This window comes from Patella vulgata, chromosome 6, assembly GCF_932274485.2.
Source record: "Patella vulgata chromosome 6, xgPatVulg1.2, whole genome shotgun sequence".
Classification (NCBI taxonomy): domain Eukaryota; kingdom Metazoa; phylum Mollusca; class Gastropoda; family Patellidae; genus Patella; species Patella vulgata.
Window position 1 is genome coordinate 32,281,206 of NC_065884.2, and position 17,522 is coordinate 32,298,727.

The following is a 17,522-nucleotide window of genomic DNA, read 5'->3' on the forward strand; positions in this document are numbered from 1 at the left end:
TCTCTCTATATTTCACTCTATCTCTCTGTCTCTCCCTAATGTCTCTTCTCTCGCCCTCTCTCTATCTGTCTCTCCCTCTCTGTTTATCTATCTGCCTATCTCCCTCCCCTCCCCTCCTTCTCTCTCTCTTTCTCTTGCTCTTTGTCTGTCTCTCTCCCTCTCTCTGTTTGTCTCTCTCCCTCTCTGCCCCTTCCCTCTGTCTCTTTCCTCTCTGCCTCTTCCTTCTCTGTCTCTTCTCTCTTTCCCTCTTCTGTCTCTTCTCTCTCCTGTCGTCTCTCTCCCTCTCTTCTCTTTCTCCCCTCTTTCCCCCCTTCTCTCACTCTCCCCTCCTTCTCCCTCCCCCCTGTATCTTCTCTCTCTTCCTCTCTTTGTCTCTCTCTCCTTGTCCATCTCTCTCCCTCTCTCTGCCTCTTCCCCTCTCTCTCCCTCCCCCTCTCTTCTCTCTCCCTCCCCCTGTCTTCTCTCTCCTCTGTCCCTCTTCTCTCCCCCTCTCACTGTCTCTACCTCTCCCTTCTCCCCCTCTCTCTCCCTCTCCTCTCCCCCTTTCTCTCTCCCTTCCTCTCTCTCTCTCTCCCCTCCCATCTTGTCTCTCTCTCTCTCTCTCTCTCTCTGTCTTTCTGCGGGTCTGTCTGTGTGTGTCTGTTTGCCTTTCTCTCTCCCTCTCTGTCCTTGTCTGTCTCTTAGTGTTATTAATCTTGCATTTCCTGGCAGGCTTAAAGTGTCTTAAACATTGTTAAATAAAAACGTTTTAAAATTTGTCGTATTTATTAATTAAAAGAACATTTCATAATTAAATGGCCTTAGTTTATAAGTTTTGTTTTCATCAAATACCCCTAAATAATCAAGATCTTAATAAAGTACAACAAAGAACGGTAAACACAGACGTGTAAGATATTAATTTTATTTCAAACATGTTTTTAAAATGTTGATTTAATCTTTTACTTTACAAATACAATAATATAAAGTTTCCATACATTTCAATTAACGCAACATGCCATTATTAATTACGGTATTTAGTAAGTAAAGTCGTAAAGTCCAAATCCATAAAACCCACATTATAAATATAGCAACAAACGATATTTATAGAACAGACGATATAATAGAGCCAGTCACATGGTGTGCACTCCTCTTCTGCTCAATTGTACTTTGCAACTCAGCCATGATTAGTACATTTGCAGTCTCTAGAGCATCTACAAGATTTTTCAAAGTGATCAAGGGCCATAACTCTGGTAGTAGTTATCGGAAATCATTGAAAATCACTGGGCTTCTTTGTCTAACGATCTTAAACACTGCGTATAAATCTGAAGTCAATTGGATATTAACTTAAGCTTCTAGTGCGTCGACAAGACATTTCAAAGTGATCAAGGGCCATAACTCTGGTAGTAATTATCAGAAATCATTGAAAATAACTGAGCTTTTTAGTCTCACAACCTTAAACAATGTGTATAAATTTAAAACTAATCAGATATTAACTTTAGCCTCTAGAGTGACCACAAGACTTTCAAAGTGATCAAGGGCCATAACTCTGGCAGTAATCTTAGTCTCATGGCCTTAAATGCTGTGTATATATCTAAAGACAATCAAATCTTAGCTTTAACCTCTAGAGGGTCCACAAGATATTTCAAAGTGATCAGGGCCATAACTCTGGCAGTAATTATCGGATATCATTGAAAATCAATAGGTTTCTTCGTCTCATCACCTTAAACACTGTGTATAAATTTAAAGTCAATGGGATATTAACTTTGGCCTTAGGGCGTCCACAAAGATTTTTCAAAGAGATCACGGGCCATAACTCTGGCAGTAATTATCGGAAATTGTTGAAAATCAATAGGATTCTTCGTCTCATGACCTTAAACAGAAGTTTTTATTCATTCGTCGATGAATAAGTCTCATCAAAATCGGATAACAATTGTGACCTCTAGAGCAGCAATACTATATACCGGAAAACACCATTTTATTCTGAATAACGGAAAACACCGGAAAAACACTAAATACCGGAAAACACACTAAATACAGGAAAATACCCTAAATAGGTAACCCGGAGACTGGCACGCTAAATAGGTAACCGGGATCCTGGTCCTCTGCAGGCCTGGAACTAACGGTTTTGGATGTACCTGACAAAATATCAGGCACTAATGAAATAGTATCTGACATTTACAACTTAGTGCCTGACATGTATTAACAATATCAGCAAAAAAGACAATCAGTGCCTGACAAAATGACAGGCACCAGAGGTTTTGTGCTTGACAAAGCCTGAATCTGTGTCTGATATTGTCAGTGACAGGTGCCTTATTTCCAGGCTTGGTCCTCTGTGTGCCTGGGTTAGGTTTAGGGTTAGTTTCCGGTTTATAGTATAGCCCTTCTCCGGGTTACCTATTTAGGGTTGTTTCCGGTATTTAGTATGTTTTCCGGTGTTTAGTGTTTTTCCGGTGTTTTCCAGTATTCAGTATAACATGGTGTTTTCGGGTAGTTTTCAGGTGTTTTCCGGTATATAGTATTGCCCCTCTAGAGGGTCCACAACCTTCGTATTACACACTTCTACACAATTTGCATACAAAGACAGCCATTTTGTCGGGCAGTTTCATTTCGATTTTCCCAAAATACAAATTCAACCTTCATTATGGCAGAATGGTGATGTATTTAAACGGTTTTTAAAATCAGAAAAAAATTGTGGCCTCTAGAGAATCGGCATGCTAAAAATGCGATTTTTCGAACAATCAGGGGCCATAATCCCGGAAGTTAAGTTCAGGTATCCGCGATTATCAAAATGCGATTTTTCGAACAATCAGGGGCCATAATCCAGGAAGTTAAGTTCAGGTATCCGCGATTATCAAAAGGAACCAAGATCTTAGTGTGTAACTGTAATGGTGATATATTCAAATGATTTTTTAAGTCTGATAAAAATTGTGACCTCTATGGGGTCCACAAGCTAAAAACACGATTTTCTGTAGAATCCGGGGCCATAATTCAGGAAGTTATGGTCCGATATGCGCCATTTTGTCAGTTTCGGTACGATTTTTACGAAATTCGAACTCAACCATCCTTAGGGTGTAATGTAACCATCCTTAGGGTGTAACAGTGATATATGGTAACGTTTTTTTAAATGGGATAAAAATTGTGACCTCTATGGGGTCAACAGGCTAAAAAACATGATTTTTCATACAATCAGGGGCCATAATTCAGGATGTTATGATCCGATATGAGCAAATATCGAAAGGAAACGAGATCTGTGGGTTATAAACATACATGTCAAGTTTAAACCAAGTCAGATAAAAATTGTCACCTATACAGTGTTCACAAGCTAAAAACGTGATTTTTCATACAATCAAGGGCCATAATCCATGAAGTTACAGAACGATACATGCCAATATCGAAAGGAATCGAGATCTTAGGTTGATCAACCTATATTTCAAGTTTCATTGAAATCGGATCAAAATTCTGACCTGTAGACTGTTCACAAACAATTGTGGACGGATGGACGGACGGGGGCAACGACAATATACCATACCTGCCAACTTTTGAAACCCAAAAAGCCTAGTAGCTAGGATCCTGGGGCATTCAGATAGGTTAAAATGTGGCCAAAATCATCACATTCCTACCACAATCATAGAGACTTTCCACCAAAAATAATACTGGAAAAGTCATAAAGGTTGATAGACATATTTATTCTATTAGCTACCTTAAAGATACATTATGGGAGATAAGATAAAGAGATGGCAGTTATCGCTATAATTGTTAAAAACTAGATAGTGTAAAGGTAATTTGCTGAAAATTTCAGTCAAATTGATCCACTATGAGCCGAGAAAGAAGCGGGTGAAATTTTTGCATAGTCTCTGTCATCATTACTAAAATCATTAATATAAACTGATAGTCTCGATTATCCACTTTTATTGATTTAATTATCACTGGCCGTTGGCGGCATGTAGGAATCTAATCCAGCCAACATCGAAGGCTAGCCTTGACATCGAGAGTTTATTATGGTCTGAATAAGTTAATTAATGTCTAATTGATAATTTAGATAACATTTCAGGCCTAAAGAAAGACTTGTAATAAGCAGATTTTGCTCTTGCATAATGCATGTTTAAATTTAATGAACAGTCATGTTGATAAATACCTGACATAACGTAATTTTGACCCTTTCTTGAACGGATAATTACTCCTGGGTAGGCTTTGGAATATTCCTCACGGAATAACTGCAATTTTCTTTTCGGTTTTACACTCGTTTGCGATTTTTCTCCGGCTGATTCCATGATCGTTCACTCGTTTGGAAACAAAGACTGGTGCCTTGCGCTTGGCAGCAGAGCAATAAATAGCCTCATGCATACAGTAGCATTCAGAATGGTTCGACAGGAAGTTACGATAAAGCCGCGCTGATTGTCTTTGTTTTGAATTACCGTACGACTCTTTCGCGATTTCGATAATAAAACTTTTTAACAAATTCTAATTTTGGGAATATTTTTAATGAAAAACCGTATTTTTTAACAATGCAGCCGTAACCCGGAATAAGTTGATGGAAACCGTACTTGTTACGGTAAAACCGGAATAGTTGGCAAGTATGATATACGTCCATGTGGGCGTATAAAAACTGTATTTTATTCAAATAAGTCTGATTTGTAATGTTTTTAAAATGATATTTGATTCCAATCAATAAATAGAATGAACCCATACGATCATACAGATACCACAAAATGATTTCTATCGTGTACGGTTGCAGAGAAATAGACGATTTTCTACAAGTCAATTTTCAAGGTTTCTGGTCTATAAAAGTGGCAATTATTATTCGATTTTCATAAAATTTCCACCATGTGATGCCATTTATTATTTCATAGAACTTATTTAACATTTTCATTATCATCGGAAGTAATGTCATTTTGGCAAAAACTGTACTTTTAGCCTTAAAAACAAACATTTTTTTTGGAGTTATATTTATTACAGTATTTGTTTAACATTATAATATTTGACTCCAGTGGACTTATAGATTGAATCAATACGGTCATATAGATGTCTACAAAAATTGCTTCTGGCATCTTTCCTTGTCGAGAGATAACCAATTTTGTCAGGATCTCTTTTTAAGATTTTTTTCACATTTTAATTTCCCATTAGAAAGTCAGCTAACTTAGCGATAAGTTAGTAACAAATTTTGTCAGGATCACTATTTTGACATATGTAACACATGGTAACAAATGTATAAATGGAATTGATATTGCTGGGTTTGATTGATTCTGCATCCATTGTCTTACAGCCAGTAACAGACACACACAATGTCTTACAACAGATGCAATCAGTATTTAAGTACGGTAATTATCACAAATCATTAGAATTTGTTTTGCTTCGAGTTCTGACCCATACCAACCTTTAGCATACAAAACATGCAAACATCATGAATTTAGCTGTTCTATATATCAGAAATTGTTGAAAATCAAGGGCCACAAAAATTTTCAATCGGAAATTAAAATAAGCTAATAAACTAAACACTCTGTATTTGGACTCAAGTTCAGTCTGCAACACTTACTTTCTCTAGACACATATTCTACTGCTAAAACAGCTTCTATTATTCCTTCTTTATTAGAACGTAAATCCTTCTTTACAGCATTATCTAGAGCATCCTACAAAATATCATTACCAGCATGTTGAATTTAATTGTTAATTTAACACAATAAAACACAGACAAAACAAGCAGTTGCCATGCAAGATACACTCACATTTTGCAACAGATGGATGGACAACAGGGTAAACTCAATTAGGTCTTGTGCTCTTATTATCCCAATGCCTGTTAAACACTCTAGCTTCAAGGTTTTTGGAAGAATTGGGGTAATTTCGGAACGGAATGTCAAAGATCACAGAATATCAATAGGAGTTTGATAAGGAATCTGATAAATTGCCATTTCTCAGATTATCGAAAGTACTATGTGAACTTCGAAACTTATTTCTACTGTGTACTGTTATATCTCTATTGCAACAAAAATCAGAAGATGTCCATACAAATCCCGGACCTTCAATCCATTCGAGGAGACACAGTGGCTCAGTGGTTAAGACATTGGCTAACTAACATGTAAGTCCTGTGTTTGATCAATGCGTTGGCCGAGAAGTTTGAGATCTTTATTAGCCCAGTCGGAGCAGAACAGTAGGATGTTAAACCCCATTTTATTTCAATCCACTCGAATGGAAGCCTATTACTCTTCCACTTAAAGCAATACAGTGCATGGACCAGGTCCAGAAAAGGGGCTAAATTTTTGATGTTTGTGTTGTGTCCAGTTTACTGACATTTAATTGGCTGGTATGCTAATCTAAACAACATGTCCGACTTGATAGCATTATTACCCTTATATGTTGACAACTATAAACCTGCCTGCTATTGGGAGTATCAAATGACATCATTTATTATAATCGGTATCATTTCTGGGGAAATTAGTTGTTTATTTATTCCAAAAAACAAGTTTTATCATTAAAAAGAATGGTAGTGGATGCCAGAATAAATAATTGACATCTTTCAATAAAGGTGAGCTATTTATAATTATAATTATATTCTTTCTGAAAACAGAACATATGTATTATGTTGTTTAATTGGATAAGGATTTGCATGTCTAAACCAGAGACAAAGTACATGTACTGTAGTAGTGTGTATTCGTACAGAATTTGCAAATACTTAACTAGATAAAATTTAAATTGTTCATTTCATTTTAAAATTAAAGTAACATTTCTTAAACTGTCATTTTAAATATGGTGAATTAACTTAATGATGAAGTTGATAGATAACAGCTTAACACTGTTACATATGGAGACTGTCATATAACCAATATTCTAACCAACCCAGTACATAACATATTCTTTTTATTCAAGGAAGAACACAGATACCAGACCAGAGTTGTTATTCTAATTTGAGGGGGCTCATTTCATCCGGTCCTGATTTTTATACGACTACATGTTCTTGTGGATGTATACTGCTGTCGCCACTGTCCATTTGTCCGGCCATAATTTGTTTGTGGACACTCAACAGGTCACAATTGTTATCCGAAGTTGACAGAACTTGAAATATAGGCATATCTCCCAAAGATTTTGGTTTATTTCGATATTGGCATGTACCAGACCGAGTCTCGTTTTTAGCTTGTGGATCCTCTAGAGGTCACAATTTTCATCCAGTTACATATTCATATCCCAAAGATCTGGGTTCCTAATGTTGATACTTCAGACCGTAACTTGCTGGATTATGACCACTGATTGTACAAAAAAAAAACCTTTTTGTTAGCTTGTTCTGTCCATCTAATGAAGACGGGCATATGCCATACAGTGTGCTATGAGAGAAATTTTGCCCAGGCAGCTACACCATGGCTTACTCTTATATCGAATCCCTATTGCCAAGGGATCTTTTACGTGCACACTAATGTATACCCTGGCAGTCAGTTTTAGTACCGTCCAAACGACTGGACGGCTGTCCTTGTCAGTCCCTCCGTCCGGCACCACTGACAAGGGGAAGCCAGGCTGGAAAATCCCAACGAACTTTCTCGACCAATGTAGGGATCGAACATACGACCTCCAGACTAGCGAGCCAGTGTCTTACCCACTTAGCAACCGTGGCTCTCAACAATTTAAGATACTGATGATCAATAAAAATGTAGACATTTTAGAATATTTGGGAACTTTTGTATACAATTTGTTCATGTCTTTGTAAAGTTGTGTATCGTTGTATAATTATGTACATGTATATGTATCTTTGCTTAATGCATGTATCTTTCTGTTATTTTCATTTGTATATGCACATAACCTTGTAATTCTTTTATGCAATAAAGTTTCTTCTATTACATCAAATTTAAAATATAAAAAGCTTAGTGTACCTTTATGTAATATTTGAATCAAATGTTATTTTTATTTATCAAATTTTTTTTTTTTTTTTTCTACATTTAATTTGAATAGAAACTGATCCAAACCGATCTAAATATAGAGCAGTGTAATATGATACTTAGCATGCCCTAAACACCACATCATCTGTATCAGATAATTAAGCTACAACATATTGTCTTTGACAAGTTGATGACAAGATTCTCTTCAACAGAACTGTATTGTCTGTGGGGGTCGCATTCCAAAATTTGAGGAAAAATGGCTAATTTCTACCTAGTCCAAGCACTGAATATATGAAGATGTCAAAGAATACCATATATATATATGTTCAGAGTTTCCGATAACCAGTATTTTCCGGTTTTATACCGGTAAATTTGAACATGTACCGGTAAATAATCTTTCCATCGGTCCGTGGGACTGGTAAACATAAACGTCAACAAATTAACTGCTCTACTTTATCTCTCCATTCATCTCTTGTGTCACAAGCCTAGTGGCAATGGCTGTCAAACAGCGGTGCTATTTATAGTAACTTGAGTATGCCGTTTTTTCCGTCTGAATAATCGCTGCTCAATGTCGCCGTGACCTTCTCAAAATGGAGTCCAAGCAGACAAATCTTTCATCTTTTTTCAACGGACGCGGTGATAACAAACGCAAAAAAAATATTGGCAACGATGAGTCTGTCGTCGCTGATAATAATGATGCTCCCTGCCCCAGCACATCGAAAGCTAGTAAAACTGCCCCTGTGCAAGCACCTAAAGCAAAGCAGTTCCAATAACAGTGGCTTAAAGAATTTAAATGGCTTCGTTTTGACGGGGCGATCGTGGATTGATGTTTTGCGTATACTGCGAGGCAGCTGGAAAACAAAATGGCTTTACTAATGTGGCCGAATGGGTTTGTTGTTGTACATGCTTGTACACCCTGTCACTCACTAGTGGTCTGAACCCGTATGGAGAAGTCACGTGACAAGCGTGCGACTGACGACAGAGAGACGAGGGAGAATCAGAGAGATTACGAGACAAGCCGACAGCACTGCTGCATTGTTCTTTGTGATTTGCTTGCATAATAAACGTCTACAACCTGTAGTTTGAGTTGGCAATCCTTTCGATCTTACTGCTCGGTTACAATTGGCGTCGCCGATAGGATTGCCAACAAGTTTATGGTAAGAATTTTCCGGTTTTAATATTATCAAATTCGAGTATTTTCCAGAAGAGAAGATGGCGGTGGATTGTGAAGTCTATGTCACGTGTTTGATTAATGATTGTTTTGTGTTTTCTTTTTGTAAACTGTAATTTTTTATGTAGTTTTCAATTGAAGTATTAACTATTTATATAAATATTGTAGTACTGTGACGCGTATATATACTGTTATGAGCTTTTCGAAGCTCGATAAATTTATTACAAAACCATTACCTGAAATTAGTGGCAGACGACTGGCCGTCCCGATTTTATTGTCTGACAGTAAAGGCCTGTATTTAAGAAATCAGTACCGTCTTAATTCTGTTGACATTAGGTTCGAGTGTCATTCTGGTTTTACCACAGAAAGAGCTATTGAGTTATTTGAGGCAAACTTTCCAACTTATGTACGTGATTTTGGCTCGGTGAGTGTATATGTATGGTTAGCCACTTGCGATTTGTCAGTGAAGGTGGGGCGATATATTCACGCCGGTAATAAACTAAGAGACCCAGTTGCACTTGTGTTAAGACAGTACAGACGATTAATTTCTATTGTGAATAGTAAACCAGGCTGTTCAGTAAAATGTTTGGAGATACCCCCAGTTTCTATTAGTAGATATAATCAATCGAAAGGACATTCAAACCCCGAAATCTTTGCAGAAGACGATTTCATCCTCAGTGGTTATATCAAGACAATAAATGGGGAGATTAATTTGTTGAATAATTCATTAAATCAACCAACTTTGGGGTTTTCCAACGACTTGTTGAGAGGTCACAAGGGTAAAGGAAGGAGATTGCGATATTCCTGGAATTTTAATCTAATGCTTGATGGTGTACATCCTGATAAAATATTGGCTAAATGCTGGTTACATCATTTGTTTTTTGACATCATTGTTTCTTGCTACTCCAAAATTAATCTAAAAATAGAAATTTAAACCTGGTGAAAAATAGGGGTATTGAAATTAAAATCTAATACTAATAGATTAAATAAACTAACATTTAATGCACATGTATAGTTTGGTACTTTTAGTGATAGCACTATTTAGTTGATATTCCAGTTTTAGGTGTGCAATTTTGTGACACTGCAGGTTTGATAGCAGGCATGGCTGAGGGAGGCAAGCCCACGAATGTTTTGGCGGAAGAGTATAAACGCCAAATTGCAAACCTGGAAAACGAATTGTCGTTGATGTCTAGGAGAGTTTCAACACCACGCACCACCAATCAACCACCACCACGTCCAGCATTCATACCGTCACCAGTCACCAGCAATCCAGTTGAAACTAATGCTGATAATACAACACAACCGCAGTTCAGAAGTCCGATACCCAACACCTCATCCTTATTGAATAACATATCTGTAATTGTCGTGGGTAATGATCGCGAACCCAAGAAATATAAAGGTCGTGCGTGTACGGCAGAAGACCCAAAAATCCACGAGTGGATTGAGGATGTCAGTAGTTGTCTGTCCACGTTACAGCTTAGTCCAAGTGATCAGGCTAAATATGCTTATCGCTATCTTGAAGGTGATGCTAGAGAAGAAGTTAGGATCAGAAATGCACAAGGAGATGTGCATACTATCTTCAGTGTATTGAAAGAGGCGTTTGGCGAAATGCTATCTTTGTCTCAATTACAAAAGCAATTTTTTGAGCGACGTCAACGGCAGAACGAGTCCTTACGGAGTTTTTCTTATGCCTTGAGAAAATTTATGGATCGGATAATCCGGAAAGGTGGATCGAGGGCAGACCAGGATATAACACTACGTGATCATTTCATAGATGGTGTGTACGATGCTAATATCCGCAAGGAGTTGAAGAGACAGGTGAGGGATAACAGTGATTTATCCTTTCTTGATATAAGAACGTTTGGCCTGGAGTGGTCTGAAGAGGATTCCTGTCCTTCCTTATTGGCGCATAACCAGCAAATTGAGTCATCGCCACCGGCAAGCTCATTCAATCAATCGGAGGTTGAGACCTTAAAAACCATGGTAAAGGCACAGCAGCAACAGTTAGCTCATTTGGAGGAGTTGGTTAAGCAACAGGCATCCAAAACCACACAAGAACGCGTATGCTTTAAGTGTCACCAACCCGGACATTTTCGCAGGAATTGTCCCACTAAAGCAAAGTCGGGAAACTAGCAGAACCCTTTTCTGCGAGCCAAGAGGAGGGTTTCACTAAGTCCAATAATGGCTCTACTCAAGAAGCAAGTTACCGAAATACTGTTGGTAATTGCCCGTCTATAACGTTGGATTTAGGTGGAAAGCCACTTAAGTTTATTGTGGACACTGGTTCGCAAGTGTCTACATTGACAGAGTCATGTTTTAGAGATGTATTTGAGCAGGACGATGTCCAGTTAAATGATGTCGATTTCATTACGCTGAGAGCAGCAAATGGTTTGATTATTCCGTATGTGGGTATTTTTCTGGCGGACGTAAATGTGGCTGGAAAGCTTATAGCCAAACAGAGTGTTCTAGTCGTGCGCGACCCCATCGATCCCTCGACAAAGAATCACAAGAAAGAGTACCCGGGATTATTGGGAATGAACATTTTGCGCCATTGCTGGTCTTTGCTGGCAGATTTGGATTGTAGTACTTCCCAACATTGTGTACAACAGATAATGTCCTTGCGGAACACCAGTGTATCAGAAAAACCGGTTTCTGGATTTGCTAGACTAGCCAGTTCTACACCTGTTAAGTTACCCGCAGCAAGCGTTTCTGTACTTCCAGTCACGGGAAATGATAATTTTTCCAGTTCGGACACGGTTTGCATAGAAGAATTGTGTAATAGAACTCATTTACCCAACGACATTTTACTATGTAATACATTTGGTGTTAAATCAAACGGCCTGTTTCATGTGCAGGTAGCAACTATTTCGGAGGCAGACATTTGGCTTGCTCCTAAAACGCGATTGGCTAAACTTTCCAAAGCTGATGTCGATTCCGACAAATTGAGATTTGTTGTGCAAAATGACGAAATTTTTGTTGAGGGGACAATATCTCGTTCCGAACATCCGACGAAAGTTGGGGAGCATGACACACTACCACATGTATCTATTTCCGAGAAACTTTCGGAGGATCAACGTGTTCAGTTGGAATCATTGCTGCGTCAGCACAGTGAAGTATTTAGTACGAGTGATTTAGACATAGGGTATACATCAACTGTCAAGCACCATATACATCTGACTGATGAAATTCCTGTGAAACAACCCTTTAGGCGTATTCCACCAGCAATACTAGAGGAGGTTAGACAACATATTAACAGATTAATTGAAGCAAACATTGTAGTTCCAAGTTATAGTCCGTACTCCTCTCCTATTGTTTTGGTTAGGAAGAAGTCAGGTGAGTTGCGTATGTGTGTGGACTATAGGAATTTAAATCTTTAAACTGTCAAAGATTCATACCCATTACCTAGGATTGAGGAAAGCCTTGATTCTATGTACGGTGCGAATGTTTTTAGTTCTCTGGACTTAGCCTCTGGCTATAACCAGATAGCTATGAGTAACGAAGATCAAATAAAAACTGCATTTACGACGCCATTTGGCCTTTTTGAATACAAACGCATGCCGTTTGGTGTATGCAATGGACCAGCTACATTTCAGCGTTTAATGCAGGCTTGTTTTCGTGAAGATGTGTTTAGAATTCTTCTTGTTTATTTGGATGATATTATTGTGTTTGCTACGTCGTTTACCAAACATTTACACCGTTTAGATTCTGTTTTTACCACATTAGCGCACCATGGTCTAAAATTAAAACCCTCTAAATGCTCATTTTGTCAAGTTAAAGTCAAATTTTTAGGTCATGTCGTGTCTTCCCAGGGTGTATCTACCGACCCTGACAAAATTTCATCCGTGTTACATTGGCCGAAACCACAGACTGTTAAGCAGCTACGGACATTTTTGGGTTTTTGTGGTTTTTATCGCCGTTACGTTAAAGATTATGCTAAGATAATCGCTCCGTTACACGCATTATTACTACAGTTTAATGAGCCTAAAAGTCAGGATATCAGCAAAGGATGGTCCGACCATTCGGATAACGCTTTCCATTCTATAATTACAAAATTAACGACAGCTCCAATTCTAGGCTATGCCGATTTCAGTAAGCCTTTCGTTGTCGAGGTTGATTCCAGTTTTGATGGATTGGGTGCGGTTCTTTCCCAATATCAGGATGGTGAATTGCGTGTGATTTCCTACGCGAGTCGAGCCCTCCGTGGAGCGGAAAGGAACATGGATAATTATAGTTCCCGTAAGTTGGAATTGTTAGGCTTAAAGTGGGCATTGTGCGAGAAATTTCGGGATTATTTGTTAGGACAGAAGTGTGTGGTATATTCTGATAATAATCCCCTCTGCCATTCACTTAAAGCTAAATTGAGCGCCGTGGAACAAAGGTGGATGTCCGATTTGGCTGTCTTCGACTTCGAACTGAAATTTAAAAGCGGTAGCAGTAATAAAAATGCGGATGCATTATCGCGGAGATTACAGGATGACGTGTTTGTGGATGTGAAACCAAAGATTCAAGAAGTTACAAAGTCGAGTTTTTTGCCTCGAGGTCTTCAGTCTATAATTAATGAAGATTTGTCTACGGTAAAACCTGATCCAGTATATTCAGAATCCATAGCGATGCTTCCTTCGTATACGCCGACTCAACTAATTTCGCTACAACGATCTGATCCAACAATCAATACCTTCCGATCATTTTGGGATGTCAACAAGTATCCATCACGTAGGGAACGTAAGCAATTGAATAAACCTGTAATGACTCTCTTTCGGCAGAGGGACAAACTCTTTACAAAGGATAATGTGCTGTATCGTCGGATTTCTGATAGTGTCAGTGGTGAAGTCCATCAGCTTGTTCTACCCAGTTCCCTCAAGGACAAAGTTTTGGAGAATCTTCATGACAAGGCCGGTCATCAGGGAATCGAAAGAACATTCGATCTGGTAAGGTCCCGCTGTTATTGGCCTGGAATGTGGCATGATGTGGATTCTAAATGTAAGACATGCATTAGATGTGTAGTATCCAAGCCGTGTTTACCTAAACCACACCCTTCCATGAAAAATTTGTTAGCTAGGGCTCCGTTGGAAATCATTGCAATTGATTTTACGTTGTTGGAACGAGCTTCTAACGGAATGGAGAATGTACTTGTTATTACAGATGTTTTCTCGAAATTTACCGTGGCGGTTGCCACTAAAGACCAGAAAGCCTCCACAACTGCGAAATTATTGGTCAAAGAGTGGTTCGTTCGTTATGGTGTACCGCGGAGGATACATTCTGACCAAGGCCGTAACTTTGAGTCAAAGGTTATTGAGAATCTGTGTGCCATGTACGGAATTAAGAAAAGTCGAACGACCCCCTACCATCCACAGGGCAACGGTCAAACCGAGAGGTTCAATCGTACACTACACAATCTACTGAGGCGTCTTCCAGATGATATCAAGAAACGTTGGCCACATCACTTACAAGAGCTAACATTTGCATATAATACTTTGACGCATTCATCTTCTGGGTTCACACCCTATTTTCTATTATTTGGGAGGAATCCAGTACTCCCTATTGATGTGCTATTAGGATCAGAGTCCGATTCATCTGAAAATTGGGTAATTGAACATCAAAAGCGGTTAACAAGTGCTTATGAAACGGCGTACAAGAACCTAACCGAGTCTGCTGTTCAACGAAATGAGCGAGACAGGAAAGCGGAGGACGCATTGTTGTATATGCGAGCAGTGCTATTGGTTTCATTATCTTTTCATTTATCACATATATGCGAGGACGCATTTCTCTCAAAGTTGGGGAGAGTGTGGCCGAATGGGTTTGTTGTTGTACATGCTTGTACACCCTGTCACTCACTAGTGGTCTGAACCCGTATGGAGAAGTCACGTGACAAGCGTGCGACTGACGACAGAGAGACGAGGGAGAATCAGAGAGATTACGAGACAAGCCGACAGCACTGCTGCATTGTTCTTTGTGATTTGCTTGCATAATAAACGTCTACAACCTGTAGTTTGAGTTGGCAATCCTTTCGATCCTACTGCTCGGTTACACTAATTAGGGGTGGATCATAAAAAAAGTGCCGGTCACCGGGAGGCCTTATTCATCCGTCCCCAAAAATCCAACATGCAAACTCACATGGTACAAGCACGAGAAAAAAATGATGACAATTTAACGGCAATGATGAGAACATTTTTGTTTATGGCCTAAGAGAACATTTCTAGTAGTAAATTTAATGGACTTATGCAAGTACATAAACAAAATGGATGCCCTGCGTTAACTGGTGTCATTTACACACATTCCGATAGTTTTGAGGATATGGAAACGGCGTTGGTTCAATCAACGGTTGACGAATTGAAAGATACCAGCGGCTGCCAGCAGGATACGCCCACGTTTTCGAGAGATGGATAGAGCACAAGCTAAAAAGAAAGTGATTTTTCCTACAATCAAGGGCCATAATTCAGGAAACAAGCCAACAATGAGGTTGGTGTCCCCCGCCGAAATACCTAAATAAATAGAAGACACATATCAATTAATCGCAGTTTCATCACTCTCACTTAGCTTGATTAGAAGGAGAGTTATTGTGTTCCAAAGTCTCGGCCAATCAAATTGCTTATCGCTCTGCTTACCAGGAGCAAAAAATGCTCAATATCGAACTTAGTCAAGGTATTGATGTAATGAAACTATACAACAAGTTTTATCACTCTCACTTAATTGGAACTAAAGTTATCGTGTCCCAAAGCGTCAACCAATCAAATTGCTTATCTCTACTTACCATAAGCAGAAAATCCTCATCTTCACACCCCATCAAGGCATTGACCTTATAAACACATACTAGGTGGAAAAGGTGATTTTGAGATTATGATTATACATTTGACTTTATTAACTTTTCAAGTAGATCTCATCATTCTTCTCACAAAACTTTTTTCAGATTCAAAATCGGATGAAAACTTTTTTTTTTATTGAGGCTCAAAGTTGCGATTTTTGACTTTTCGCGGAAGAAAGGTTTTTCAACACTTTGAAAAAGCCATTTTTGGTGATTTTTGTGATGCCATATTTCATTTCATATCAAACCTATCAAAAATGAAGATGTAAATTCATGAAATACAACTTTAAGGCTAATTATGTTTCAATTTTCACATTTTTGTAATAATTACACCGATTTCCACAGTAACTGCAAAATACATAGGTTTTCTCAAAAATTCCATTTTGTCAGAGCGATTTTGGTCCATTTTTTATCTTGTGCATTTTATATCTGAAATATTGAACCTGGTTGTTATGCATTTTAAAATCAGTAGCTATCAAGTATGATTAACGAAAAAAAGAAGAGTAAAAAAATATATATGTCTTCTCTCAAGAGCTAAATATATGTTCATTTTTGAACAATTTTCCGCGGCACACAATTGCCTATTTTTGGGGCGTTTTTGGGACATTAATAAAATAAGAAGGAATGGAGATACACAAGTGAAATTATGGGAATATGTCAAAAAGTTTGTGAATTTTTAAAATCACTTATTTCCAATCCGTCATATATTATCAATTTTGGTTGTCATAGCAAACCAAAATGGAAAAAATGCAATTTTTGACCATTTTCAACGCTATTTACCATAACCCAAAAGGTCATCACCACATTTTAAAGTAAGCAGTTTAAAATATTTGAAACCCATGTAATATCAAATGATATGGATTGTGTAAGTTTGAGAAAAACATGAAGGAGTTTGGGCTGTTACCATAATAGCAACCACATTTATTTTTTTCCGAAAAGCATTATTTTCCAATAATCATGACATCAATATTGATAATTGTATTATTTTAAAAACTGAAGCTATTGGACAAGATTTTAAAAAATAAATAAAATGAAAATATTTATATGTCTTCTCCCAAGAGCTGGAAAGGGATTCCCTTTTAAAGAACATTCTGCAGTAGCTAGTTGTCCATTTTGGCCATTATTAAGACATAAATAAAATATAAAGGAATTAAAATCTTGAAGAGAAATTTTGTTTACAAGTAAATATGTTTGTGAATTTTTAAAATTACTTATCTTTACTCTTGTATATTACTTAATATTTGGTTTTAATAGCAATCAAAACGAAAACAAACACCCCAAAAAAGGCAACGTTATTCCATTTTCAATGATGTTTACCATGACAAACCAATTGATCGCCACATTTTAAGTACAGTAGCAGAAAGCATTTTAGCATATATTTATAGCCCATGTAATATAAAATATTAAGAATTGTATAATTTTAGTGAATTAGTAAGGATTGTGGATGGTTGTCATAGCAACCACATAATTTTAAAAAAACGGACAACTGCTGTTTCATTATCATTGTTCTCAGCATTCCTTGCTTACATTATTGTTAGAATTCTGCTTTTGCATATTATTTTCTACTCAGAAGATAACATATACCAATAAAAAAATTATTCTCTAAAGACTAAAGAGTAAAAGTAGGTTACTAAGTTACTGAAAGGCTATGGTAGGCCTAGTCATGTTTATAAAGGCCTAGGCCTAAAAGCTACAATCTAACTCAAAGAAT

The 17,522-nt window shown here is 37.8% G+C and overlaps 1 protein-coding gene across 2 annotated transcripts in view; it reads right to left on the minus strand.

Annotated features, from left to right (window-relative positions):
• LOC130013266 (DNA polymerase delta catalytic subunit-like) overlaps positions 1 to 17,522 on the minus strand; it is a 281,681-nt gene that overhangs the window by 225,018 nt on the left and 39,141 nt on the right. For both annotated transcript variants that reach the window (XM_056102083.1, XM_056102082.1), the window contains exon 6: positions 5,513 to 5,606. In XM_056102083.1, coding sequence (XP_055958058.1) covers positions 5,513 to 5,606 — 94 coding nt within the window. The remainder of the gene's footprint in view (positions 1 to 5,512; positions 5,607 to 17,522) is intronic.